This window comes from Fundulus heteroclitus, chromosome 1, assembly GCF_011125445.2.
Source record: "Fundulus heteroclitus isolate FHET01 chromosome 1, MU-UCD_Fhet_4.1, whole genome shotgun sequence".
Classification (NCBI taxonomy): Eukaryota; Metazoa; Chordata; class Actinopteri; order Cyprinodontiformes; family Fundulidae; genus Fundulus; species Fundulus heteroclitus.
In genome coordinates, this window is record NC_046361.1 from 32,313,002 (window position 1) to 32,336,759 (window position 23,758).

Consider the following 23,758-nt stretch of genomic DNA (forward strand, 5'->3'; position numbering starts at 1 on the left):
CACCTTGAATAAAGGATAAATATGGAGATTTTTCTTCCCTTAAATATATCTGGACTCATCTATTATTCTACAGCTCTATATAAAAAAGACCACATTTATTTATTTAAAAAAAATATAAAGTATAACAGCATTTCCATTCCCAAACAAGCAAATATAATTTTGCTCAATGAGTTGATCCCTTAAACCCAGCAGCGATGTGACAGGCTGGTGGACAGCTTGCCAAGACGCATGGACGCCGTGACTAAAAGTTGGGGTTGTTCCACCAAATGTGGATTTGTCTTACTCTTCCTATCCTGTTCTTTGACCACTTGTCTTTTTCTATAACACAGTGCTTGAGATTATGTATCAAAATCTGACCAGCTAAAACGTTTGTGCCAAATGTGGAGCAGAATATTGACTCTTTACTTGAAGTCTGAGCCAGCAGCTCCTCCCATCCAGCTATAAAGAGCCCAGCTGACCTGTTGATCCGTCCATCCAGACGTAAGCCAAGACAAAAACGCCTGTGAAGGCTTGGACAGGATTCTTGCAACCCCTTGCTGGTGGTTCTCAGCCGCACGTGGAAATGCAGATGCAGCCTGCCCGCCCGGTTTGTTTTCTGGGGCGACTCTGAAGCGGATCAAGGAGGCGCGCCGGTAATTTTTAACCATGACTTTCGCCATGCTGCGGCCCGTGGCGACGCACCTGATCTACTCGGACTTCATGGTTACCTCCGAGGACGACGAGAACCGCAGCGAGAGCGACGGCAGCTCGGAGCAGAGCTACTGCGGCTCGACGGAGAAGCGGAGGCGGATTTCCCGCAAGCTGGAGGGAGACTCTGCGGTGGTGATGAAGCAGCGGAGCGCGGCCAACGCCAGGGAGAGGGGCCGGACCCAGAGCGTCAACACGGCGTTCACGGCCCTCCGGACTCTCATACCCACCGAGCCGGTGGACAGAAAGCTCTCCAAGATAGAAACGCTCCGACTTGCGTCCAGCTACATCTCCCACCTGGCCAACGTGCTTCTGATCGGGGACGCCAGTGCGGAGGGACAGCCTTGCCTCGGCGCGGTCCATGCGCAGGGCGAGAGCGCAGGCAAGCAGCCGCGCACCATCTGCACCTTCTGTTTGAGCAACCAGAGGAGAGGGGTAAATATACCGAATACCGATTCATGCAATTATGTATACATTTAATTTTAAGTAAATACTGCATTAAAACACGACACAGACTAATAATCTCGGTGTGCGTTCTCAATTTGCGTAATTAAACCCTCCTATGCCATCCTGTCAGGGCACACGGGTTTTCCCTTTAGGCTGTTGCACTATTAAAAACCCACATTAATAAAGATAAATAAAAATAAAATTAAATTAAAAAAAAAAAACAGCCGGATAGTTAAAGTTGACGTGTTCGTGGAAAAAAGGAAATACGCATATTTTTGGCAGCTTTTGACGATTCTATAGCCAGAAATTCAAAATAAATCTGACCAGTAAATAATTCTTGTAATAGTTTTTTTTTTCTGATGTTGCTTTTAAACTGTAGGTCTACAGATCCACTGAAAGCTGAACAAACCCAGATTCTTCCCCCTGGCTGTCAGACTTTTAAAATGCCGCTAAATGTCGTTTTTTGTACTTAATTTTTCTTAATTAACAATATTAACGTAAATTTATTCAGTTTAAACGCACTAAACTGCAAAACATTTCTCTTATAACTTCATTGCACACTCGCCATGCCTTGGGAATATACCCTGTTCTATTTTCCATCTACTCAGCCCTATTAACGTTCAACCAATTTTAACACTGTTCTTTTAGTTTTATGTTTGAGCAACTTTAATAATGGCTTTATTAATGAGCTTTAACTTTGAGCTCCACCGATTAGGCTTTCTTCTGGCACACACCAATTTCCATTCCTGATAATCCAGTTGTTCCTATTGTGATTTTTTTTTTTTTACTCACTTACTTTCCAAGCACTTTAACACATAATAGAGAGATTAGTAATGCATTGCAGGTTTCAAACAGAAAATAAAGGGATTGCAAAAAGATTGACACATCAAGGCACATGTCCAATGGTTAATCGAGGAGAAGTGTAAAAACTACGTTCTTAAGGTTGATGCATTTATAGACTGATTATTATGGGCTTTTTAGAATTTAAGGAGTTGGAAAATGCAAAAAATAATCCAATTATTTTGTTGTTGTTTTTTTAACCTACTGATCGCTGATCAGAGCTAATCAAGGGAAAAAATTTAGCAGATTTCTATTTCTCTCGGATTGATGGTGCATTTCCACTTTCATTTCTCATCCCTTGTGGATGACATTAAGTAGAGCATTCTTTTTGTTTTAGTGTGCCATATTTTTCTTGTTTCTGTGAGTGTGTTGCTACTCTTTGTGGGGCCTTGAAATGCCCCTCAGGGATGACTAAAGTGAATTGAATTGAACTGAACTGAATTGAATCTTGGACTGTGTGTGGGACACCTTTTTTTATGCACCACACATGCTTTGCACTGGCTGAAAAATTCCTCCAACAGATGGCTGGTTTCTTTCTTCACCACATTCATATGGTGTGACAGACAAACACCTCCAAATTGCAAAGTTGTAAAAAAAAAAAAAAAACGAACATGTTTGGGGGGGGGGGGTAATTTGGTGCAGATTCATTCAGTATTGCTGTTTTTTTTTTTTGTAATCACTAAGGCACCTTACCTTCTTTGTTTTTCAGATTAAAGATGGAAAAGACTGTTTGAAAATGCGAGGACTGGGTTCGCTGCGAGTGAGGCGCTGACTGCACACCATCAGTGGACCGTTTGCAACCTGAAAACCCTCAAAGACTTTCTCAGGGAAGGAGCTGAAGCTGGTGCAACAAAGCGTGCTCACTCATGCACTTGTACACACATGCTGGATCAAGAGGTGGCACCAAAGAAGAGACTATTTATACTTGACTAAGACATCCAAGACTATAAGACGTTCAAAGATGCAGTGCATTTAATTTGAAACCTAATGGTCTTGTTTTTTTGTTTTGTTTTTCATCTGGAAGATGTTTTAAATAAAATATATTTTATCAAAATAAAATGCATTTTTACTGTCTAATTGCAGGTTTTTGGTGACGACGGATGTCTCACAATCTTTTATGTTATTTTGGCCTTGACATGGTCATCTAAAGTGCATGAAAATGGGCATTTAGTGCAACTGGGAATCTGCTTTTGTTTAGCAAAAATCCCCAAAAACGTTCAGAGAACAAACATTTTCAAAGCACTGTTCATTTTGGATGAATATTAAATGTATTCTGCATCTCCCAAACCTTCGTGTTTCCATGGTTTCAGCCAACATGTTGTTGGGAAACCGCCGGAGCTTACAGCAAAAGGCTCAGGGTTTCTGGTGTCACCGGCTGCTGTTTTGTTCACCCACCCCACCTTCAAATCTCACCATTCAGTGTTTTTTTTTAAAGTCTGTTTCCGATTAGTCACGGCAAATAGTAGCCCACACTCTGCTCGGAGCCCCAACACAGCTGTTGGTGTGTCAGAGGGATAAATCACCGCTGTGGGCCCGCTGGACAAGACGAGATGGGGTGAGAGGTGAGAGGTCCCAGCTCTGAAGTGAAGTGAAATGTAATGATGGCAAATGACGCAGTTAGACTTGTCCCTTTTTCATCTCTTCTTGTTAGTGTTTTAGTTCAAGTTGTCAGGAAAAGATAAAAAATTGAGCCTGATGTGTTTTAGATTTGTTTGTTTTTTTTCCCTGACACAGAAGTCCCCAAAACATCCATGTCAAAACCAACAACTTCCACTTGAAGACAGCGTAAGCAGCCCCGTCTCTTTTGGCTTGTTTCTGCTTTCTCTGCATCCTCAAAGGTAATCTACCGTGCAAACTATAGCTCAAACGCCCGGACAACCGAGCCAGAGTTCCTGTCTGGCATCACTTAGAGTGAGTCTGCAGATTTGGATGATGCAGACTCCCCGGTGGCTCAGTAGGCTGAAAGGAAAGGTAATTTTCAGGCAGGTAAAGGTGCAGGCTTCCTTCCGGCTCCATCTCCAAACCTGTCCCCGTCGGGATAAGTCAAATCCGTCCTCCATGTTCGGAGGCCGAGGCCTCCCCTAACGGCTCCCAGAGGCTCCCCCAGGCAGGAAGATGTCACGTAGGCAGATGAAGCGGGAAAATAGTGCACAGCCGGCCTCTCCGAGGAACTCTCTGTGCGGTGGGCTTTGGGTCATCGCCAGTCCTGACATCATCCGGCACTGGGACCCAGATGTACAGCAGAGCAAGCAAACCCAGCAGTGAGTCTTGAACAATATCTGAAAGCGGTTTCTCCTTCTTTTAAAAAAAAAAAAAAACTAGTTGGCAGGTATGAAATTGATGGGAGAGACTGCAAAAGAGATAAGTTGTAGCAAAGACAGAAATACTGCAGACATGATGAGTTTGGGTCTGGTTAACATGTCCGACAAGCGAGGGCCTAGAGGACCCGTCTGGGAACTCAAGTTTACCTCATTGCTTTGCTCAGTTTCTCCTCTTCCGCTGATGCTCGGCTCTTTTAAGCCCCCAAACAGACTTTGATTTTCTTGTTGTTGTTGGAAAGGTTTCTGCAGACATGAAATTAATGTGCTCTGCCAGTTTGGGCTGAAAAACGACCAGAATGTTTGGATATTTATAGCTGCTGCATTTTGTGAAGGAAAGACAACATGAGGAAAACATGGATTATTTCTTCCTATTCGGGGCTCTGTCTTACAACTTTTAAAGAATTTACTTAGTGAATTCGCTTCATGAACTATTTATGTAGAGATAAAACTGTTTTTTTTTTGGCTCAAGAATAGTAGTTTAACTTATCCTAATAATGAGTAGTTTATTTAAGCTATTATTTGCATTAAATACATATAGATCAGCAGATAGGTAGTTATTCTCTGTCAGTTTTGAGTGCAAGTTTTAAAATAAAACAAAAACAACATAACAGAGGCTGGACTATGACATTTATTTTGGCCACAGCAGCTGTTGAAGAAGCAGGGTTTATTTTTATTTATTTTTTACGACTGCTGTGCATCACCTCTTTTTTTCAGCTTCTGAACAGCGTTTAGGGTTACTCTGGAGACCAATCCGCTGCTACATAATTGTTTTTTAATAGCTTGTTTGTTTGTATTGCAACAACAATACATAACTGGTCAATCGCAAAGGGATGCATGACATCACAAAACAAAATTCAAACGAAGTAAAGAAAGTTTCTTCCCATACGTGGCTTTAACCACCCATTTGTTGTACATGTACATAACAGTCGTGAGTCCAGGTTACAGTTTTTCTTTTATTCAAAAAATGTATATTCATACTTCACAAGGCATTTCTTAACTTGTATAAGGCCTAAACTGTTAATCTTGTTATGAACTTACATGAAGGTCCTGGAGGATGATGTGGATGTGAAAATTTGAGAGTAAATTATTCTGGGCCTGAGTAAATGAGATTTAAATTCCCAATTATATAGTCTAAACAAAAGAATACCATCGTCTGAACTAGACGTGAACTGCAGTCGGGGCAGTTTAGCATCAGAAATATTCCCTACGGACACAATTCCCAATGCAAACTGTTTTATGTCTTGCTAAAACGATATCAAAACACATCCCTGCTTAGATGTCTGGGTGGCAGGATATGTTTTCCATTCTAGTACACATGAATGCATCACATTTACTGGTTTTTGGACCAAAAATTCTCCTCTTTTTAAGATGTCCCTTCAATAGTTTCCTAATAGATTTTAAAATAATGATTCTTTAATTGGCTGTAGAGATCTTTAACCTCCAGGGTTCTGTATTTATTATTATTATTATTAAAATTGTATTATTATTATTATTATTATTATTATTATTATTATTATTATTATTATTATTATTATTATTATTATTATTATTATTATTATATTATTATTATTATTATTATTATGTCTTTGTGGATTTAGTTCATCACTTCATTCACATATCCAGGTTTTAACCTCAGGGTTGCCCAGTTTCAGCCAATTGCTTTGTAAATAATCTGCTCCAGTTAAAATGTAATAAACTTCTGCCAGATTTAAAATCAAACAATATTCCTAAATCAATCAGTGACTGGGTGATAAACATTTTCTGAGACAGCTGAAATGTCTGAATTTCTGATTTTTCTCAGTTGTGTAGACTTGATTTTTTTATTATACTTTTTATCTAAAAAGGGTAAACTGGCTAAACAGTGTGTGACTCAGAGTCTTACATTTCAGTTGCAAAAACAAGCTGGACATATTTCACAATAAGACAGACTTTTTTTCTCAAATTGTCTCTGCGTTTGACTGCCATTAAGCGATTAATGGAGATTTTATTTGATTTCATTCCGTTTGAACCATCGTGTCTTCCAGCGAAGGAAATAACCCAGCTAAGTGCTCCAGCTCTTGAAGGCACATGCTGAAAAGCCTGTTTTGTCATGCTAATGCACAGAACAGGAAGCAGTTGTATTTCATTTAGGAAGGACGGTTTGATGAATCGTGTTGAGCAACGGCTGCTTGCAAACACCTTTACAGATGAAACACAAATCACAGCTCAGACAGCTCAGAGCGGCCCTGTTCATGTCTCACCGAGAGGAGAAAAAATAGATGAACCAGAAACAGGAAGGATGTAAAGCGTTTTTTTTTTTTCAGCATCATCTGGGAACGCTGTCCTGATTCCCAGATGGGTGCTTATCCTCAGCATTTTGTACTCTTGCCAAGGAGGTCTTGTTAGACTAACCTTGCACATGGTAATATTTTAATAGCTTCTGCTCTCACAGTCCATTTCAGCCTGCGATGGCCCCTTGCACCACCTGCACGTCAGAGATATTGATGGTTCTGTGTCACTTTGCGGCTTGAGGCTCAGACGGTTCCCTTCCTATTTTACTGGACACGGACACTTTTCCAGGCAGAGGAGGAAGTCTGTCTGCCTGACCGTCAGCTGAGCTTCTGTGGAGGAGAAAAACCGTCCGAGGAGGCGGTTGTGTCTCCTCAGACATGCAAGAACAATTGTTTTCGTGTGCCAGAAAGTTTGGCAGGGCCTTCAGACAGAGGGAGGATGATTGAGGGCTGCAGAGAGAATAGAGCGGGTGGGTGGAGGGAGCTGGTCTGAGGAAATCCCAGAGAAGAAATTAGGGAACAATACAGATCCTGGTAACATTGCTGCGCTCTGCTGCTGGCTCGGCCAATCAACCCCCAGCAGTAAGCAGCCTGCCAAAGCCCAGAGGCTGAGGTGAGAATCCTGCAAGACGTTAGAGAGGGATTTTTCTTTTGCTTCCTTAAATAAACAATTGAACTGGCAGAGGGATGCAGCTCCGTGGGCTCAGTTCTCTCACAAAGACAAAAAAAAATCTTATACGCCTGGTACAGCTGTAATCAGCATAACAAAACATTATCCAGATCAAACGGAAGGAAAAACATCATATTCCAAGAGGAGAAGCGTAACCTCCCTGCTGGATGCGTAAAGGGTCATTGTTATGGAAGTGCATGTGAAAAGAAAAATATTATGATTTATGTCTTAGCAGCACATGGGGCTACAGAAACAGGCTGCAAACACAATGTTGACATAGTAACGCCTCATAAAACTTATATGGTGAAATACCCTGTTTTACCTTCGCCTGTTGGGTGTTTGCAGGCAACTACAGACCCTACATGAGTTCTCGATAATTCAGCAATTGCAACAACAGAAGAAGTGTCAGTTGGTTTAAACAATAATTATTCAATGATGGCAGTTGTAATAGCTCTCTTTGGTAGCCTATTGGAATATAAAAAGCTATACAAGGTTAAATGTTTTCTCTCTGACTATACCACGAGGCGTCTCTCTAACCAGATTTTATGGCAACTAATTCCAGAGTTTTGGATTGAAATTAGGGTCAGCTGTAGCACAAACTAATGCCGGTTGAAGAATACAAATAATGCTAATAAATCAGAATCAGAATCAGACATACTTTAATAATCCCAGGAGGAAATTGTTGTTTCAGTACAATCGCCATAACATGAACAAACAAACATCACAAACATTTGTGCATAAAGCTGCTTCTATCGAAGTTGGCATTGATGTGACGCCAACTGTGAGATTGCTCTGACAAAGATTCAGCTTATGCAACCAGATGTTACACACAACAGAAGTAGCATCAAGCATTACCCTTTATTTCAACCAATAAGCATACACTATTTATGAATCAAAATAAAGTTCTTAGAGATGACTTCTTTAAATGGTCAGTGATTTTAATTCTGTCTGATGTAACATTTTACAGTCTTTGTGGATGCCACTTATATGAGATTTTTTATTTTATTTACATTGCTCATAAAATAAAGGGAACACTAAATTAACACATCCTAGATCTGAATGAATTAAATATTCTTAACAAATACTTTGTTTTTTCCGTAGTTGAATGTGCTGACAACATTTTACACAAAAATGATCAATGGAAATCAAATGTATTAACCCATGGAGGTCTGGATTTGGAGCCACACTCAAAATTAAAGTGGAAAAAACACACTACAGGCGGCTCCAACTTTGATGTAATGTCCTTAAAACAAAGTCTAAACGAGGCTCAGCAGCATGTGCCTCCACATGCCTGTATGACCTCCCTACAACGCTTGCCATGCTTCTGATGAGGTGGTGGATGGTCTCCTGAGGGATCTCTTCCCAGACCTGGACAGTCTGTGGTGCAATGTGCTGTTGGTGGATGGAGAGAGACATGATGTCCAAGATGTGCTCAATTAGATTCAGGTCTGGGGAACTGGTGGGCCAATCCATAAAATCAATGTCTTCGTCTTACAGGAACTGCTGACACACTCCAGCCACATGAGGTCTAGCATTGTCTTGCATTGGGAGGAACCCAGGGCCAACCGCACCAGCATATGGTCTCACAATGGGTCTGAGGATCTCATCTCTGTACCTAATGGCAGTCAGACTACCTCTGGCAAGCACCCTCTAAGAAATACCTCCCCACACCATTACTGACCCACTGCAAAACCCGTCATGCTTGAGGATGTTGCAGACAGCAAAACGTTCTCCACAACGTTTCCAGACTCTGTAATGTCTGTCACATGTGCTCAGTGTGAACCTGCTTTCATCTGTGAAGAGCACAGGGCGCTAGTGGCAAATTTGCCAATCTTAGTGTTCTCTGGCAAATGCCAAACGTCCTGCATGGTGTTGGGCTGAAAGCATAACCCCCACCTGTGGACGTCTGGCCCTCATACCACCCTCGTTTTTTTTTTCTTCCTGCTTCTCGGTGAAGGCAGACGCTTTTCTTTTCTCTCTTCTCTTTGTCTCTTTTTCCCCTCTCCCTCCCCCATTTCCCTGCTTGCTCTATCAATCTTTTTGGAGCCTCTTTTTACATATCGTCCAATCTATAAATTATAAATCTGGTCAGCTGGACTGTCAACGCAATTGATTACATCTTCTAAAGACTGGGCAAAGGAGAACCCCTGTGCCCGGCGGGACATGTGCAGCTGAACACATGATGGGAGGAGGATCATGTGTCTGTCCATTTTGTCAGTCGAGGATGTTGAAAATGTGTTCAAAATTGGATTCATGATAACAGGATTTCTATCTTTTGGAGCTGGCAGTAACCTGGGGTATCGACAACTTGAAAACTTCTGCAGCTGTTTTGGCCCATGTCAAGGCTGCCTGAACTATGTAAGGGAAATGTCAGCTACCAGCACTCAGACTGAAATGCTGTGTAAGCAGAACTGCAGGCCAGCTGCAGTTTCTGAACTTGCTGATAGGATGGGAACAATCTGGGAGAAAGTTGGAAGCTGGACCCTGGCAGAATGACCACAAATTTGGCCGTTTGGAATTGCCATTGAGAAGAACCAGCGAGACTTTAAGGCAGACAGAAAAACAAGAGTCTGCCTGCCCAAAACAAATGCTATTATCCAAACTGGCTCCCCTGCAATCTTAATTTCTCCTGGATATTATGTAAACAAGACGTTCTGTGACATCTGTGACCTGGAACAGAGCGCTACTGGACTGCCTGATAGCGTTCTGTCACTATCAAAGACTAACGGCTGCAGGTGCTGTCTGTCACAGTTCACAGACAAACACACACACACAATTACACTAAAACACACAGGTCCCTTACCATCCTGATTTCTGTTAAAGCTGTAGTGTCAGAAAGGTCAGATCCGAGACCTCATGCTGTAGCTTTCTCATATTTTTTTAGTGATGAATCTCGTTCTTTTTGTATGTTTGTTAATGTACGAAAGAATTCTAGTCAAGGATTTAATTAGCTTATTCCTGCAGATATGTTTTTATATGCACGACAGCCATATTGGATTTTCAGATCAGGGGTTGAGAGGAACCTCTGACTTTCAAAGCTGGACGTCAGGGGTCATTTCAGCTGATATTTCTCTTTGAAGTCTGTAACTTCCAAATTAATATAAAATGTAAAATTAGCTAAATAATATCATAAAGACAAAAAACACCCTAAAAAACACTTTGAACACTCAGTGTCATGACCAAGACAAATCTCTGCAGCTATTGCCAGATATTGTCTAGTCATAACCAATTTACTTATTGGGAAATAACATTCTAATTAGTTTAATTGGGGTTCATTCCACTGAAAACGTTTTAGCCTTTGACTAGTATTTATGTAATTGAAAAAATTCTTACCGCGGTGCTGTGTCCTTGTTTGCGTTTCATATGAGCTGTAATTTTCCTCAGTTTTATGGAAGGAGGCTCAGGGGAGGACTCACTGGAATTTGAAATAGCAGTAGGTTGGTTTGGTCTTCGACCACACCAAGCTGTCAGTTTCCCACGAGGCATCCCAGCATTGACGGCTCAGTCGGGACTTATTTAGTAGCGGCGTTAATTGCAACCATCTGCTTTTCAGTAGTTCTGTGGTACTGCCGGTAGATGGTGCCATGTATGTTTATGTCAGCTCATCATGCCTGTTGCTGGGATTCTGTTTAGGCTCAAAAAGGACTATCAAAACCCTATCTGGATGGACGCTTGGAGTATATAGCCTTATTTTATCATAATCAACTGGATTATGGTCTTTTTGGTATAGGCATATAACGTGGCTATGTGTATGTGTAACGTGTTTGTTCTCTCTCTGTAGATGATACACTTGGCCCAATCTTCCTGTCTCTGTCTCTCTTCCAGATGAATTCATTAATTGAAGGAGCTATCGCTGCCACTGTGTATTTGTACTCTGTTTTAATAGTCCTATATATTGTTTTCCAGTCTCAGACTGGAAAACAATATTTGGTTGTGTTTGGTTGTGTTTCTCTCCCAGTTGAAGCTGCTAAAGGTAATGCTGTTAAAGATTACTTTTATTTCAACATAAAGGCTCTGTTTTTTTCTTTGTATGCTGTCTTCTCAAATCTCCAGTCAGTCATGACAGATGGCTGTTCAAACACTAAGTCAAGTTTTGCTGGTATGGTTTCACCCTTTTTAAGGCAAGACAAGGCAAGGCAAATTTATTTGTATAGCACATTTCAATACAAGGACAACGCAAAGTGTTTTCCCTGGTTAAAACATAGGAAAAATAAAAACAGAATAAAAGCAAGTTGGAATAAAATGTAGAAAATTTTAAACAAAATAGAACATGGGAAAAGGGAAACTAAAAGCAAATATTAAAAACAGTTGGACAACAAAGTTGAAATAATGATGTTTCAGTAAAACAGTTTAACTAGAGCAGTCAAAGGTAATCCTAAACAAATGTGTTTTTAATCTTGATTTAAAAGAACTCAGGCTTTCAACACTTTTACAGGTTTCTGGAAGTTTGTTCCAGATCAGCGGAGCATGGGAACTAAATGCTGCTTCTCAGTGTTTGGTTCTGGTTCTACAAAGTGGGCTGGAGCCAAAATTACTTCTAGAGGGTTAATACACTGATAACAAGTCTGTGATGTATTTAGATGCTAAGCAATTGGGGGATTTATAGACTAACAGGAGTATTTTAAAGTCTATTCTCTGAGATACAGGGAGCCAGTGGAAGCCCTTCAGAACCGGGTTGATGTTCCTTACTTTCTTAGTCTTTGGATCAGCTGTCTGATCCACTTTTTTGGTAGACCTGTGAAAACACTGTTGCAGTACAAGGTTTTCTTTCCACTGTTGCCTCATGCATGCTCAGTTTCAGAGATTGTTGCAAAGTTAAAAATCGATGGAATAAAATGTCCACTGTTAACACACTCTCATTCAAGAGAAGGGATTGCAGCAAAGTCAGTGACACAATGCAATTGTGGGGATTTTCTTGGTTTGAAAACTTTTAGCGAGTTATAAACAGGATTAAGTCAGAATGTATGTAACTGACTTTCAATCTGTTTATATGATTGAATTAAACTAAGTATAAATTTTTGTATAAATTGGTATAAACTGTTTTGTAAAGTGCCTTGAGATAGCATTTTTGGGGGGGAATCGCCACTATGTAAACAAACTGAAAAGAAAGTTATTAGTATTTTCTTAATATATCATTCTTGTTTCAATCATATTAACAATTATAGCAAAATTTGATATTTGATATTGTTGATAACTGGAGATCATCTTATGACCCTTTAATTAATGATTTTGCAAGGGAGACTGATAACCACTATCAGTATTAATTTGTCTTTTTGCTAATTTCACGTACAAAGATAACGCTGTTGGGTTATTTCTTCAATCTAAATGTTGCCTACATGCTGTTTGAAGTTGGGTAGTTTAAACCAAAGAAAAGGTGAAACATTCTGATCATTGTTGAGTTAGAGAAGAGTCTATAAGATTAGGTTGACCAGATGTCCCCAATTTGGACAACCTATCCCCGGCTAAAGCTGTCCCTGGAAATATCCTCGATTTCAGTGCTTTAAACAAATACATGTGAGCAAAATGCAACAGCTATTACTCAGCTCAGCTTATGGTGGTCTACTGGTTAAAGAGCTGGGTGTTTGCTTCTTGGAGAGACCCCAAAGGATGGTGGTTTGAATCTCAGTCTGCCACTCTGAGCAAGACCCTTGACCACAGATTGCTCCCCGTGCGGCACTCCCTAAGGGATGGGTTAAATGCAGAGATAAATTTCCCCTCTTTGGGACTATAAAGGGAAATACTTAATTATGGTAGCCAAGTGTACATCCCCGTCATGGCTCCAGCTCCTTCCATCAATCATGACCACATTTTAGTTTTTCATACATGAGCTGGAAGTGTCCCTGGATTTGATTTGAGAAATGTAAGATGCCTCCTAAAAAATCTGACACATACAACCCTTTATACAACAACCAGTTCCTTCTGTTTTTTTAACCTTCTCCAAAACATGAAATAAGAAATGATAATATGGTAGGATTATGATGCATAATAATTTTAATGTCAATGGGCTGTGATATAGACTTTAGTTTATCATAGAAATTAGCCTTTATCTGCTGGGCAGCGAGAATACATTTGAGTCTGCTAATCAACATCAGACCAAAGAACAAGTGATGAAGAAAACAATCTCAAAAACAGCTGGGTTGTTGCTTCAATCTAAATTATTCAATTTATACTGGTGTTTCTTGGGTTTCAGAAAAGACTAACAGACTGCCATTTTGAATTGTTGCCTACTATTCTGCTAAGTTAGCTACTGCCAGTTATATTAAACTTTCAAACTTTGACCCAAAAATTGGTCACAAAGTTAAGATAGACAGGTAATGTTTATTATAGTGTTCTGTACTGATTACAGAATTTCCCATTCAAATTAAAACGTTTGTTTATAAAAATCTTATAGGACTACAAATGTACGTCACCTAACTTCCTGTCTGCCACACTGAATGATATGCAGAACAGAGTGATAACCACTGCACTAAAACTTTCTGGCAGATGGTTGTGCTGAATTCGGACTTGAGAACAAATGGTGGACAAATAGTAGAAGATGACGTGACTTCCCAAATCACCACTGACAGAGGAGACCTCACACTGTACCTCAAGCAGCTTGAGGTACAGTGTGCCTCAAGCTAGAGGGAGAAGGAGACCAACACACAACCCGTCTCTTCCAGGAGAACAGAGTAGCTGCTAGACTACACTGCCCTGTTTCTAACATAATGGCAAAAATAAACTTCACTGTTATGTTGAATTAACTTACCTGCTGTCCAGCAGGAAGCCTGCAACATCTGCATCAGTTTTGAATCCTCACTCACTCATAAATTGTCTCCGCCTGGTAATAATAGCTACGCCGATATAGACTCTCGTTTCTCCTGGTTATTACTTTTTCTTTTCTTGGTTCCTTTCTCTTCCCTGTCGCTGGGTAAATAGTATGAATGGTCCTCTATTTCAACAGGAAACGGCAAATAGAATGATCTACGGTCGTCTTTGCTTGTTTTATACTCCTCCTCCATAACAGAACGTCTTCTTATACGAGAGAGATAGGAAAACGTATATGGCTGACAGTTTGTCCCCTTTCGGCTACTGAAACTAGAAATAGCGACGCAACATGGTGTCTCCCAGTGGGTGCACCGACACCTACTGTATGTATTTATAAACTACTAATTCTAAATTATGAGAACGCTTTCATTTTTGATGTTATATCATTAGACTTTGCCAGAATATGTATTAATAAAAGCAATACTTGATTTTTTCAGATTATATTTTTTGCAGCTAAACCAGGATGAACCAATACTGGTAAGGTAAAGGAACATGCATGAATCTTTCGAGCAGCATCATAGGGAAACTAGAAGAACTAAAAAACCTTGTTAAGGGAGCTAAACATAATTTAAATAGTAAACTTAATTTAATTCAATTCAATTCAATTTTATTTATATAGCGCCAAATCATGAAACATGTCATCTCAAGGCACTTTACAAAGTCAAGTTCAATCATATTATACAGATTGGGTCAGATTATACAGATTGGTCAAAAATGTCCTATATAAGGAAACCAGTTGATTGCATCAAAGTCCCGACAAGCAGCAGTCACTCCTGGTGAACCGTAGAGCCACAGGGAGAGTAATCTGCATTGTACATGGCTTTGCTGCAATCCCTCATACTGAGCAAGCATGAAGCGACAGTGGGAAGAAAAACCACCCATTAACGGGAAGGAAAAACCTCCGGCAGAACCGGGCTCAGTATGAACGGTCATCTGCCTCGACCGACTGGGGGTTAGAGAAGACAGAACAGAGACACAACAAGACAGACAAACAAGCACAGAAGCACACATTGATCTAGTAATCTGTTCTACATTAGATGGTAGTAGCGGGTGAGCCGTCTTCTCTGGATGATGTCACAGTTAACAGAACGCCAGACCAGGTGTACCTACTATGAAGAAAAAGAGAGAGAGCAAAAAGTTAAAAGCTGAAATGACGACAGTCATTTCAATGTAATACAATGCAACACTGGAGAACAGTAGACTGAAGAACAGTAGAAATCAGTAGAGTGAGAAAATTAGACCCTGATGTCCTCCAGCAGCCTAGGCCTATCACAGCACAACTATAGAGATAGATTTAAAACATTGCTTTAATCTCCTCTCTGTTGTTTTCTCACATTCTTTTGACAGAGCACTATTTTACAAACGATGATACACTAGATTACACACAAAAACCCTAATTTTATCTGGTCGTTTCATCTGTCTTCCTCCCTGGCATTGAAGCACAGTGGCACTGTTAGGGTCCATCAAAGAGCCATATATCTGTCAAACCCTTGTAAACATGCTATGGTCTTCATGGGAAAGTCTCAGTGTACAGGACCTGTGGGAGGGTCGGCGGAACCATTGGGATGTTTCATTTCAGCAAACGGAGCAAACAGTCAGAGGATTTCCTCAATCAGAGGCGACAGAGTGTGCGGCGAACAAGCTCGCTGACAGAAACATAGAGGCCCGGGCTTGCAGCTGGGCGTGCTAACAACCTCTGGGATTTACCGCGGTAACACCCTTTAGCTCCGACACCAAGAGGCAAAATCCTAACCCACATCACAAGTATGCGCTAACATTTGCTCCAAGTATTAGGCATTAAAATGAACAAACTTTAAATTTGTCTCAGTAGCCTGCAAATCTTTTTCAACAAACCTTTTATTCCTCGTAAGCAGTTTGGAAGAATGTTAAAAACTCCCCTGTGTTTTGTGATGGGTTTTTTACTAAATGCAGTCCTGGGATATCAGCACATCTGTCTCTGACTGATATTTCAGGAATGTGGATAGTTGTGCTCTTACATTTGATGTTTATGTCCAGCTCTGAGTTTACTCCGGGTCACAGGACTAAAACTGCTCACAGCTGCAGTTGCTGCTATCAAGTGGGAGGCGGCTGAGAAAAGTCCTCATTTTCACTAATATTCAGTTGTAAAATCAGTAAAAAAATTTCTCTGCTCATGCAGTGCCAGCTGCTGCTGAATGAGGCATTGTTTTTTGCACATGGGGGAATCCAAAGGACCTCTCTTCCCTTTTCCATAAAGTCACTCTGCTATTAATAACCATATATCGCCCTCCTTTGTCAACAGGAGCGACACATACAAATAATATGGTTGAGTAGGAGACAATGGTTAGCTGCCTGTGGCAAAAACAACAGGATGAGCCTGACACATAACTGTGTGTGTGTTTTGTATGTGTGTGAATGATTGATGTGAGTCTCCCCTTAGAAGAAAGAGCTCATTGACCTTCTTAAGGCCTTTTTAATTTTCCACTACTCTCTCTGCGCTTGCCATTGATGTATAGTCGTGGTAAAAAAGAAATAGTACGTCCATTGTCAGTTCCAGGGACTTTTACATCTAAAGATCCAACCATTAGGTTTAAAAGGATAATTTTATTTGAACCTCCATTTCCTCCACTAACGTTAAACAGGGCAGTCAGTAAAAATCTTTAATGCACATCTGTATCGTAGTTTTTTTTTAAACTTTGACAGTATTGCTTAGTATGATTTGTCTCAGAAGTTGGAGATTGGTAATGACATCACATTCGAGCTGAGCTCCTTTTTGTCCAAAATCAGAAAAGAATCTGCTAACTGACTGAAGTTCAATTCAGTTCAGTTGTATTTACATAGCACCAATCCACAGCACATGTGTCATCTCGAGGTACTTTGCAAAGTCTATTCAATCAATTTATATACACAGATTGGTCAACAAGTTTCCTATTTAAGGAAACCCAGTAGATTGCATCAAGTCTCTCCAAGCAGCATTCACTCTTCCAGAAAGAGTGTAGAGCCACAGTGGACAGTCGTCTGCATTGTTGATGGCTTTGCAGCAATCCCTCATACCGAGCAAGCATGAAGCGACAGTGGAGAGGAAAACTCCCCTTTAACAGGAAGAAACCTCCATCAGAACCAGGCTCAGTGTGAATGATCATCTGCCAGGACTGACTGGGTGTTAGATAAGACAGAGCAGAGACACAAAAGCACAGAAGCACACATTGGTCCAGGAATCCTTTCTATGTTGGAGGGTAATGGCAGACTGGCTCCATAGGTGGCTGTGTCTAGGAAAGAAACACATTTTTAGCCGATAAGCTCTGAGCCGGTTTTCTGGTCAAGAAGAAGAAAGAGAGTACACACAGTTTGTTGCAGTAAAAGCTCATCCAGTAGCTATGTATGGGAGAGAAACTGGGTTATACTCAGAGACAGAGCCAACTATATCAAATATAAGATGAAGGTGTTGACAGCAGTAGCTCAGCCATTCTGTCACAGCTAAACAGAACGCCAGGCTAGATGAAGAGAAAAAACAGAGAGAACATAACATTAAAAATGGGAAATAACAAATTATGCAAATTAGAGAATAGTAGGAGAATTCAGCAGAGTGAGAGAAACAGATTTTTAATGTAATCCAGCACCATAAGTACAGAGATAACTCAAATGAAAACCAGTAGGAGTTGCTAATTGTCGAACTGCTAGTAGCATCAACGCAAGCTAATTGCAACATATCTCTTTCTATTTTATACGTTCAAACACTAAAGCAACATGTTGGAAAACAGAGGTCATATGCAGTACTGTGTGTGCCTTGTTTGATAAGAAATAAGCTTGAAGAATTGTTGTTGTGCTTGCTATAGCAACACAGGCCAAATGAAAAAATATTCCCCTCATGTTTATGCGTTCAGTCACTAATGGAGCATATTAAGCCATGGTTGTTGTACAGTGCAATACATGCCGCTGCTTTAATTACATCAAAACACGCAGGAGTGCCAGTGGAAAGTTTATTGCTGCAACTTTATAACTGTTTTTTATGTGTGGCAGCCATATCGGTTACTGAACTTAAAGCTGCTTGGTAACCTTTTTAAAGTGGGAATTTAAACTTCAGGAGGGTTTCTGTTTTGTTTTTGTTTTGTTTTTTTCTGACTGGGACCACAGAAAATTGGACTTGCAGTGCAAAGACAACACATCTTGATTGAAAGTTGCAAAATCATGCTAGATGTTGTGGTGTTGACTGCTAATAGCAAAATGAACGACTGTGGCTCATTGGGTAGCTTGCGTTGCATTGTGAGAAATTCAAGATAAACACGCTAATAAATAATGGCAGCATTTATTCATTTATTGGTAGCCTATGAGACTTTTGGGACAGGTTCTCAAGATCATTCAGTTCCCTGCCTGAAAATCAGAAAAGTTAGTTAACAAACTCGTCAGCTGCTTCGATCAAAACTAAACAAACTATTGGTGTGAAAACACACTCAGTGACCAAAAGTCACCGTTTCTGTTCAAGTCCCAGATGAGTTTAGCAAACTCCACATGTTTTACATTTGTGATGTTAGACATTAACACCAATCGGATGTTTAGGAGTGAGTCATTTTCTGTCCTAATTGTTCTTGTGGAGACTCAATGACCCTAACGAGCCACCCTTGGCAGCACTTCTCTTACACTGACCTTTGGAGATTTGTTTGTCACCTCACTTGCCATCCTGTTTCTAGTTCAGCAGGATAATCATGACTCCTCATCCAACCTTGTGACCGGTAGCTAAAAGAGATAGTCTGTGCCAAGCAGTGTGCGAAATACCTGTCAATATTTGGGGGGGGGTCCTCATCTCCCGATTGTTGCGCAATACCGATCTAAATTTTCTCAATATGCAGTAGGCCTATAACATTACAAAGTCAAAGTCAGCTTTAATGTCAATTCTTCACATTCACCAGACATACAAGGACTCGAGAGGACGTTTCTTATTCACCAACAGTGAAACAGATAAAGTGCACAGGCACAACAGATAAGATCAGTTCCTAATACTAAAATGTAAACATTTTTAGTATTAATTGTTGTCAACGTCACGTCTTTCTTCTGTTTTGCGCACACATGGCTAATTTGCATACGCAAACAGGATTGGCTGGTTCCACTTGGCAAAAAACAGAACATATTTGTGAAAAAAAAATTTGAATTTAAATACTGGACATGTTGAGCTTAAAAACATTTTAGTGACCATTAGTGACAAAAAATATTTCATTTTTAATTTTTTTGACACAATTTAAGACCCCCTTTAAATGTTGCTTTTGAGGCTTTCAGGGGGTCTCATGGGTTAATCGGGGGGGGGGGGGGGGTCGAGCTCCCCCGGACCCCCCTGTATTTCGCACTCTGGTGCCAAGTCATTTTTACAACTCAGGAAAACAAGAAGTCACAGACTGATCACAGTTCCCCCAAACTTTGATTAACTTACAAATGTAAAGTATACATTTACAATCATTCTTTGATTACATATAGATCTTTTTTCGGATGGGGGTGGGGATAATTAATGCACCGGTGATTAATTTTAAAGCATTTTAAAACAACTGCAGCAGAAACAAACGGTTGCACAGTTTAAATTAGGACCCAATGTGAGCAAAGGGACAGAGAAGAACAATGAGAACAGCGAATAAGCTCAGTAAAACAATAAAAACAGTGTAAACACTGAAAAAAATAGAAAAACAAAGTGTCAGGTTGTGCTAAAAGCAGAGGAACAGCAACACTAAAAGCCAACAATGACCTCAACGAACTCCACACTGTTCCAGACATTTTGAATTGAGAAAGATTTCTGGATAGGAAGCGAAACGTCTTCAAACTTCGGAAAAAAAGTCCAGTTGTTTTGCTTTTTAACTTTCTTGGAATGAGCATGACCTGGATGACTGAGAATCCTCACCAGCATAAAGGCTCTATCCCCTCTGAGCTTCCTATTTGACCTCGGGGCATTGAGCAGGAGAATAGGGGCAAAGCAGCTCAGAGAGGTAAGACCGGGCTAGATCATGCAAACTTTCAAAAACAAATAAAATTATCTTAAAATGAACTTTAAAATGGATAGGGAGCCAGTGGATGGGGGCCATAGTTGACTCTCAATCACCGACTCCAGTTGGAAGCTTGGCAGCTGCACTCTGGACCAACTGGAGGCGTTTCAGAGAAGACTGGCTGTGTCCAAGGTAGAGAGCATTGCATTAGTCAAGCCAGATTTTAATAAAAGCACGGGTAGCTGTCTCAAGGTTTTGTTTTGGGAGAAATGGCTTAGCTTCATCCAAGTGCCTAAGATGAAAAAAACCAGACATGACCCCTGCTTCAACCTGGCAATCTTTTTTAAACTCATTGTACGTTTTAAAACCCACATTAGATGTCAAGTGTCCTATAATTTCATGGCTTCCTACACTTGAAAAGGAGGACTTGAAGACTTCAGGAATTCACTCAGTCTTTTTATTTTCACCAATGAGTGAGAACCACTGAACAGAACAGGTGAAAAACCTACAAAACACATACAAAACATATTTTAACATACATTTTAGACATATTTATCTTAATGACAAATTCCATTTTTAACCTTAAACATACATTTCTCTTACAATTTTAACCATAAACTCACAGTATTAAATTATTAAATTCCATGTCTGGTTGAATTTGAATCAAACAAATTTTTAGAATTACATTTTTCTTTTTCTTAGGACATAAGGTTTTTTACATTAGATATCTTAACATACATTTAGTGGAACCAAACTATAAAACTAACAGTGCAAACTGTTACTTCAATAAATTCTTCATTTCATTCCTCAAATGCAAAACTACAATCAAATTTCATTCAATTGAGCCCAGTTAGTGGCTTACGGTAGTCCTTATAAGTCATTTTTCATGAGATGCTGCTTTGGAGGCTCTGTTTGCCTTCCTCAGCTCTGTTGCAAAACCAGCAAAGTGGTTAGTGGTAGTGATGTTACGTTATGTGCCGAGGCTTCGAGGCGTGTGTCGAGTAATGGAGGGGGCGTTTCCGTGAAGCGCGTATCGAGGCTTGCTTCATTTAGGGGAGGAGCCGAAAACGATGACGTCCGAAGCCTCGCTGGCCGGCTGTGCCACGTGACTGCTCCGGGAAGTGGTTCAGATGTTGGCGCGGCTTCGACAGCTTTTAGAAACCCCACAGGCTCCATTCAAAATGTGGGTTGTTGTAGGCGAGTTGCGGTCAGTTGAGAGAGTGGATAGAGTTTTGATAGTTTGGATAGCAGAGTTTGGATAGTGGTTATTTAGTTTGAGACAGTTAGTTTGGTGTTTGGAGAGTTTAGGAGAGAGATAGATAGATAGATAGGAGATCAGTGCTCTCAACTATCACGCATTGACCGTCACTGACTTCACACGGTCACACGCAAACATGGCATTTTTCACGCATAAAAATCCCAACGCCCATCTGGGCAGCGGACGATAAAAACTCCGCCTTCTGCTGAGATGTTTCAGCTTCTTTCACAGCTTGTGGCCATCAGTAATTCCTGCTGCAGTTCATGTTAACAGAGCAGCAGGAAGAGCGATCAGAGTTATGAATAATTTTAGTCTTAACCAGCGGTTGAAAGTGTGCCGGTAAGGTCCTGTACTACGTACGCAGGAGGGGAGGGGGCGGGGGAGGAGAGCTGCTGCCAGATATTGCCTTCATTCAGAACCAGTGATGGCTGCACTCTGGATCATAAAACAGTTCTGCTCACCAGATGCAGTTTAAAACGCTACGTCTGGTTATAAGTTGTTTTTATTAATTCTGCATTTTTTAACTACATGCACCGTATTTCTGTGCCTCAGCGCTTCGATGCGCTTCTGCCGTGCGCTTTTTTCAGGTGCGCAAAATTACGTTACTTGTAATTTGGGTGCGCGCTTTCATTTTAAAGAACTTGTAACATCAGGAGGCTGATCTCAGACCGGTCAGCTCCTATGATCACTGTATAGGAGCCCTTTACAGTTTTTATTTATGCATTTCCACCCTGTTTATCCCTCGCACGCAGCGCACCATCGGGTAAAATCCTCCCACCTCACCGCCCAGAGCGCACTGAGGAGAGCAATAGAGATTTGTCTGGTCGACTGAGATGAGAAACCTGTTGCTGTGAAAGGTGATATAGGTTATAAACTGTTACTGTCTAGAAATGCATTGAGCTGAAAAGAGAGGAGACATCAGCAGCTGGATCGTGCGTAAAGACGCAGCGGGAACCTCTGTGTGCTTCAGTGTTGCTGCTGAGGGGTAAACTGTGGGACCGTATAGTACTGGGCTAATCATTGGTCACAGTACCCCAATCTGTACATACTTGCACTTATTTATTTATGCACCCCGGCATCATCTGTGCCATGTGAGTGTGTCTTTTCAAAGGTTGGAGAAGTAGTATCAAAAAAGAGAAATCATTTGACAACCAAAAACTGTGGAGAAATTGTTGTTTCTTTATAAAAATGCATGAAATCATCCAAGTTACACAAGCATTAGCCTATTCACTACCCCCTGCCTAGTTCCACAAGCACTTTCATTGTCCTCTGCCTGATTAAGCCCATGCCATTTTTCTAGAGTCACAGAAAAACATTATTACACAACATGCCATATCATGTCACTACTATTTTGGGAATAATTACACACAGAGAATACATTCAAACAATATTTTATTGTACACATGTGTTTACAAAATTTATGTAGACAAATGATTTCGTCCTACACCTTCTGTGAAGTCATTCCCAAGAGCCATAATAGACAAAAATGATATGCATCACACGTGTTAAGATACAGCTGGCTGTGATTATACAACTTGCCAGTAGGTGGTGCTGTGTGCACATGAACCGTCAAGAAATGAACCTTTTCTCGAACCAGTTGGCTGAGTGGTTCAATGCCTCATGAGGCTTCATCTCGCCATCACTAGTTAGTGGATTCCTTATATACCTGAGTTGAGGGTGCTGCTGATTGGGCCAGATTTCTTTCACCTGCTGAGAAGTGCTGCAGAGTGGCATACTAATGTGTGTGTGTGTGTGTGTGTGTGTACACACCCAAATGTCTATTCATGCACCTACATCTAACCAATGAACAGATCTGCGCAACATTAGAAATGGTCTGCTTTAAATATGATGCTAACGAGCCCAAATCAACTGGGAGGGGTTCACAGGAGCTACTAGCACAAAATGTTTAACACATCAACATGTAAATACCAGGGGAAAAAAGCTAACATTTGAAAGCCTTGTCTCAAGCTCATCTTTTGATCTTAAACCCAGATGTCTTTAGTGAACAACAAAAATAAGGGACTGCTGTTCCAATCTATTTGGAGGGGACTGTATATCTGACTGTCTTCAGACTAAAAGGGGAAAAGGATCCCATGCTTCCCAAGTATTGAACCCTTGGACAGAAGATAAAGGGAGAAGAGCAAAGGACCTAGAATCGAGCTCTGTGGAACCCCATAAGATAGAGGAGCAGAGGAGGATTCAGAATCTGCTACAAAATAGCAGATTTTGTTACAAATACATATATTATAATTTAGATTTCTTCACCCACTCTGGTTCTTCTCAAATAAAGGATTAGATCATCTAAATTTTGTAACGAATTTACTTCATTTTAAGGCTTTTTACCTATCTTCATAGGGAGTGCCAAAAACCATGGAAGGATCAGCTTTAGAACTGGCCCCTCTTGGTCTTTAGGGTTTTCTTCTTTTCAAAATATTAAATGTTCAAACCCTCAGGGGACATGACTCACTCTTCATAGGGTGACTTGCTCTCCCCGTGGTGACTAACCGAAACCTCATAAT

The 23,758-nt window shown here is 40.6% G+C and overlaps 1 protein-coding gene across 1 annotated transcript; it reads left to right on the forward strand.

Annotated features, from left to right (window-relative positions):
• Window positions 1-278: 278 nt before the first annotated feature.
• Window positions 279-4,681, forward strand: tcf15 (transcription factor 15). The gene is made up of 2 exons (XM_012875483.3): window positions 279-1,122; window positions 2,684-4,681. Exons 1-2 carry the CDS (start codon window positions 646-648, stop codon window positions 2,744-2,746), a joined length of 540 nt encoding a protein of 179 aa, XP_012730937.2. The 5' UTR covers window positions 279-645; the 3' UTR covers window positions 2,747-4,681.
• The last annotated feature ends 19,077 nt before the right edge of the window (window positions 4,682-23,758 follow it).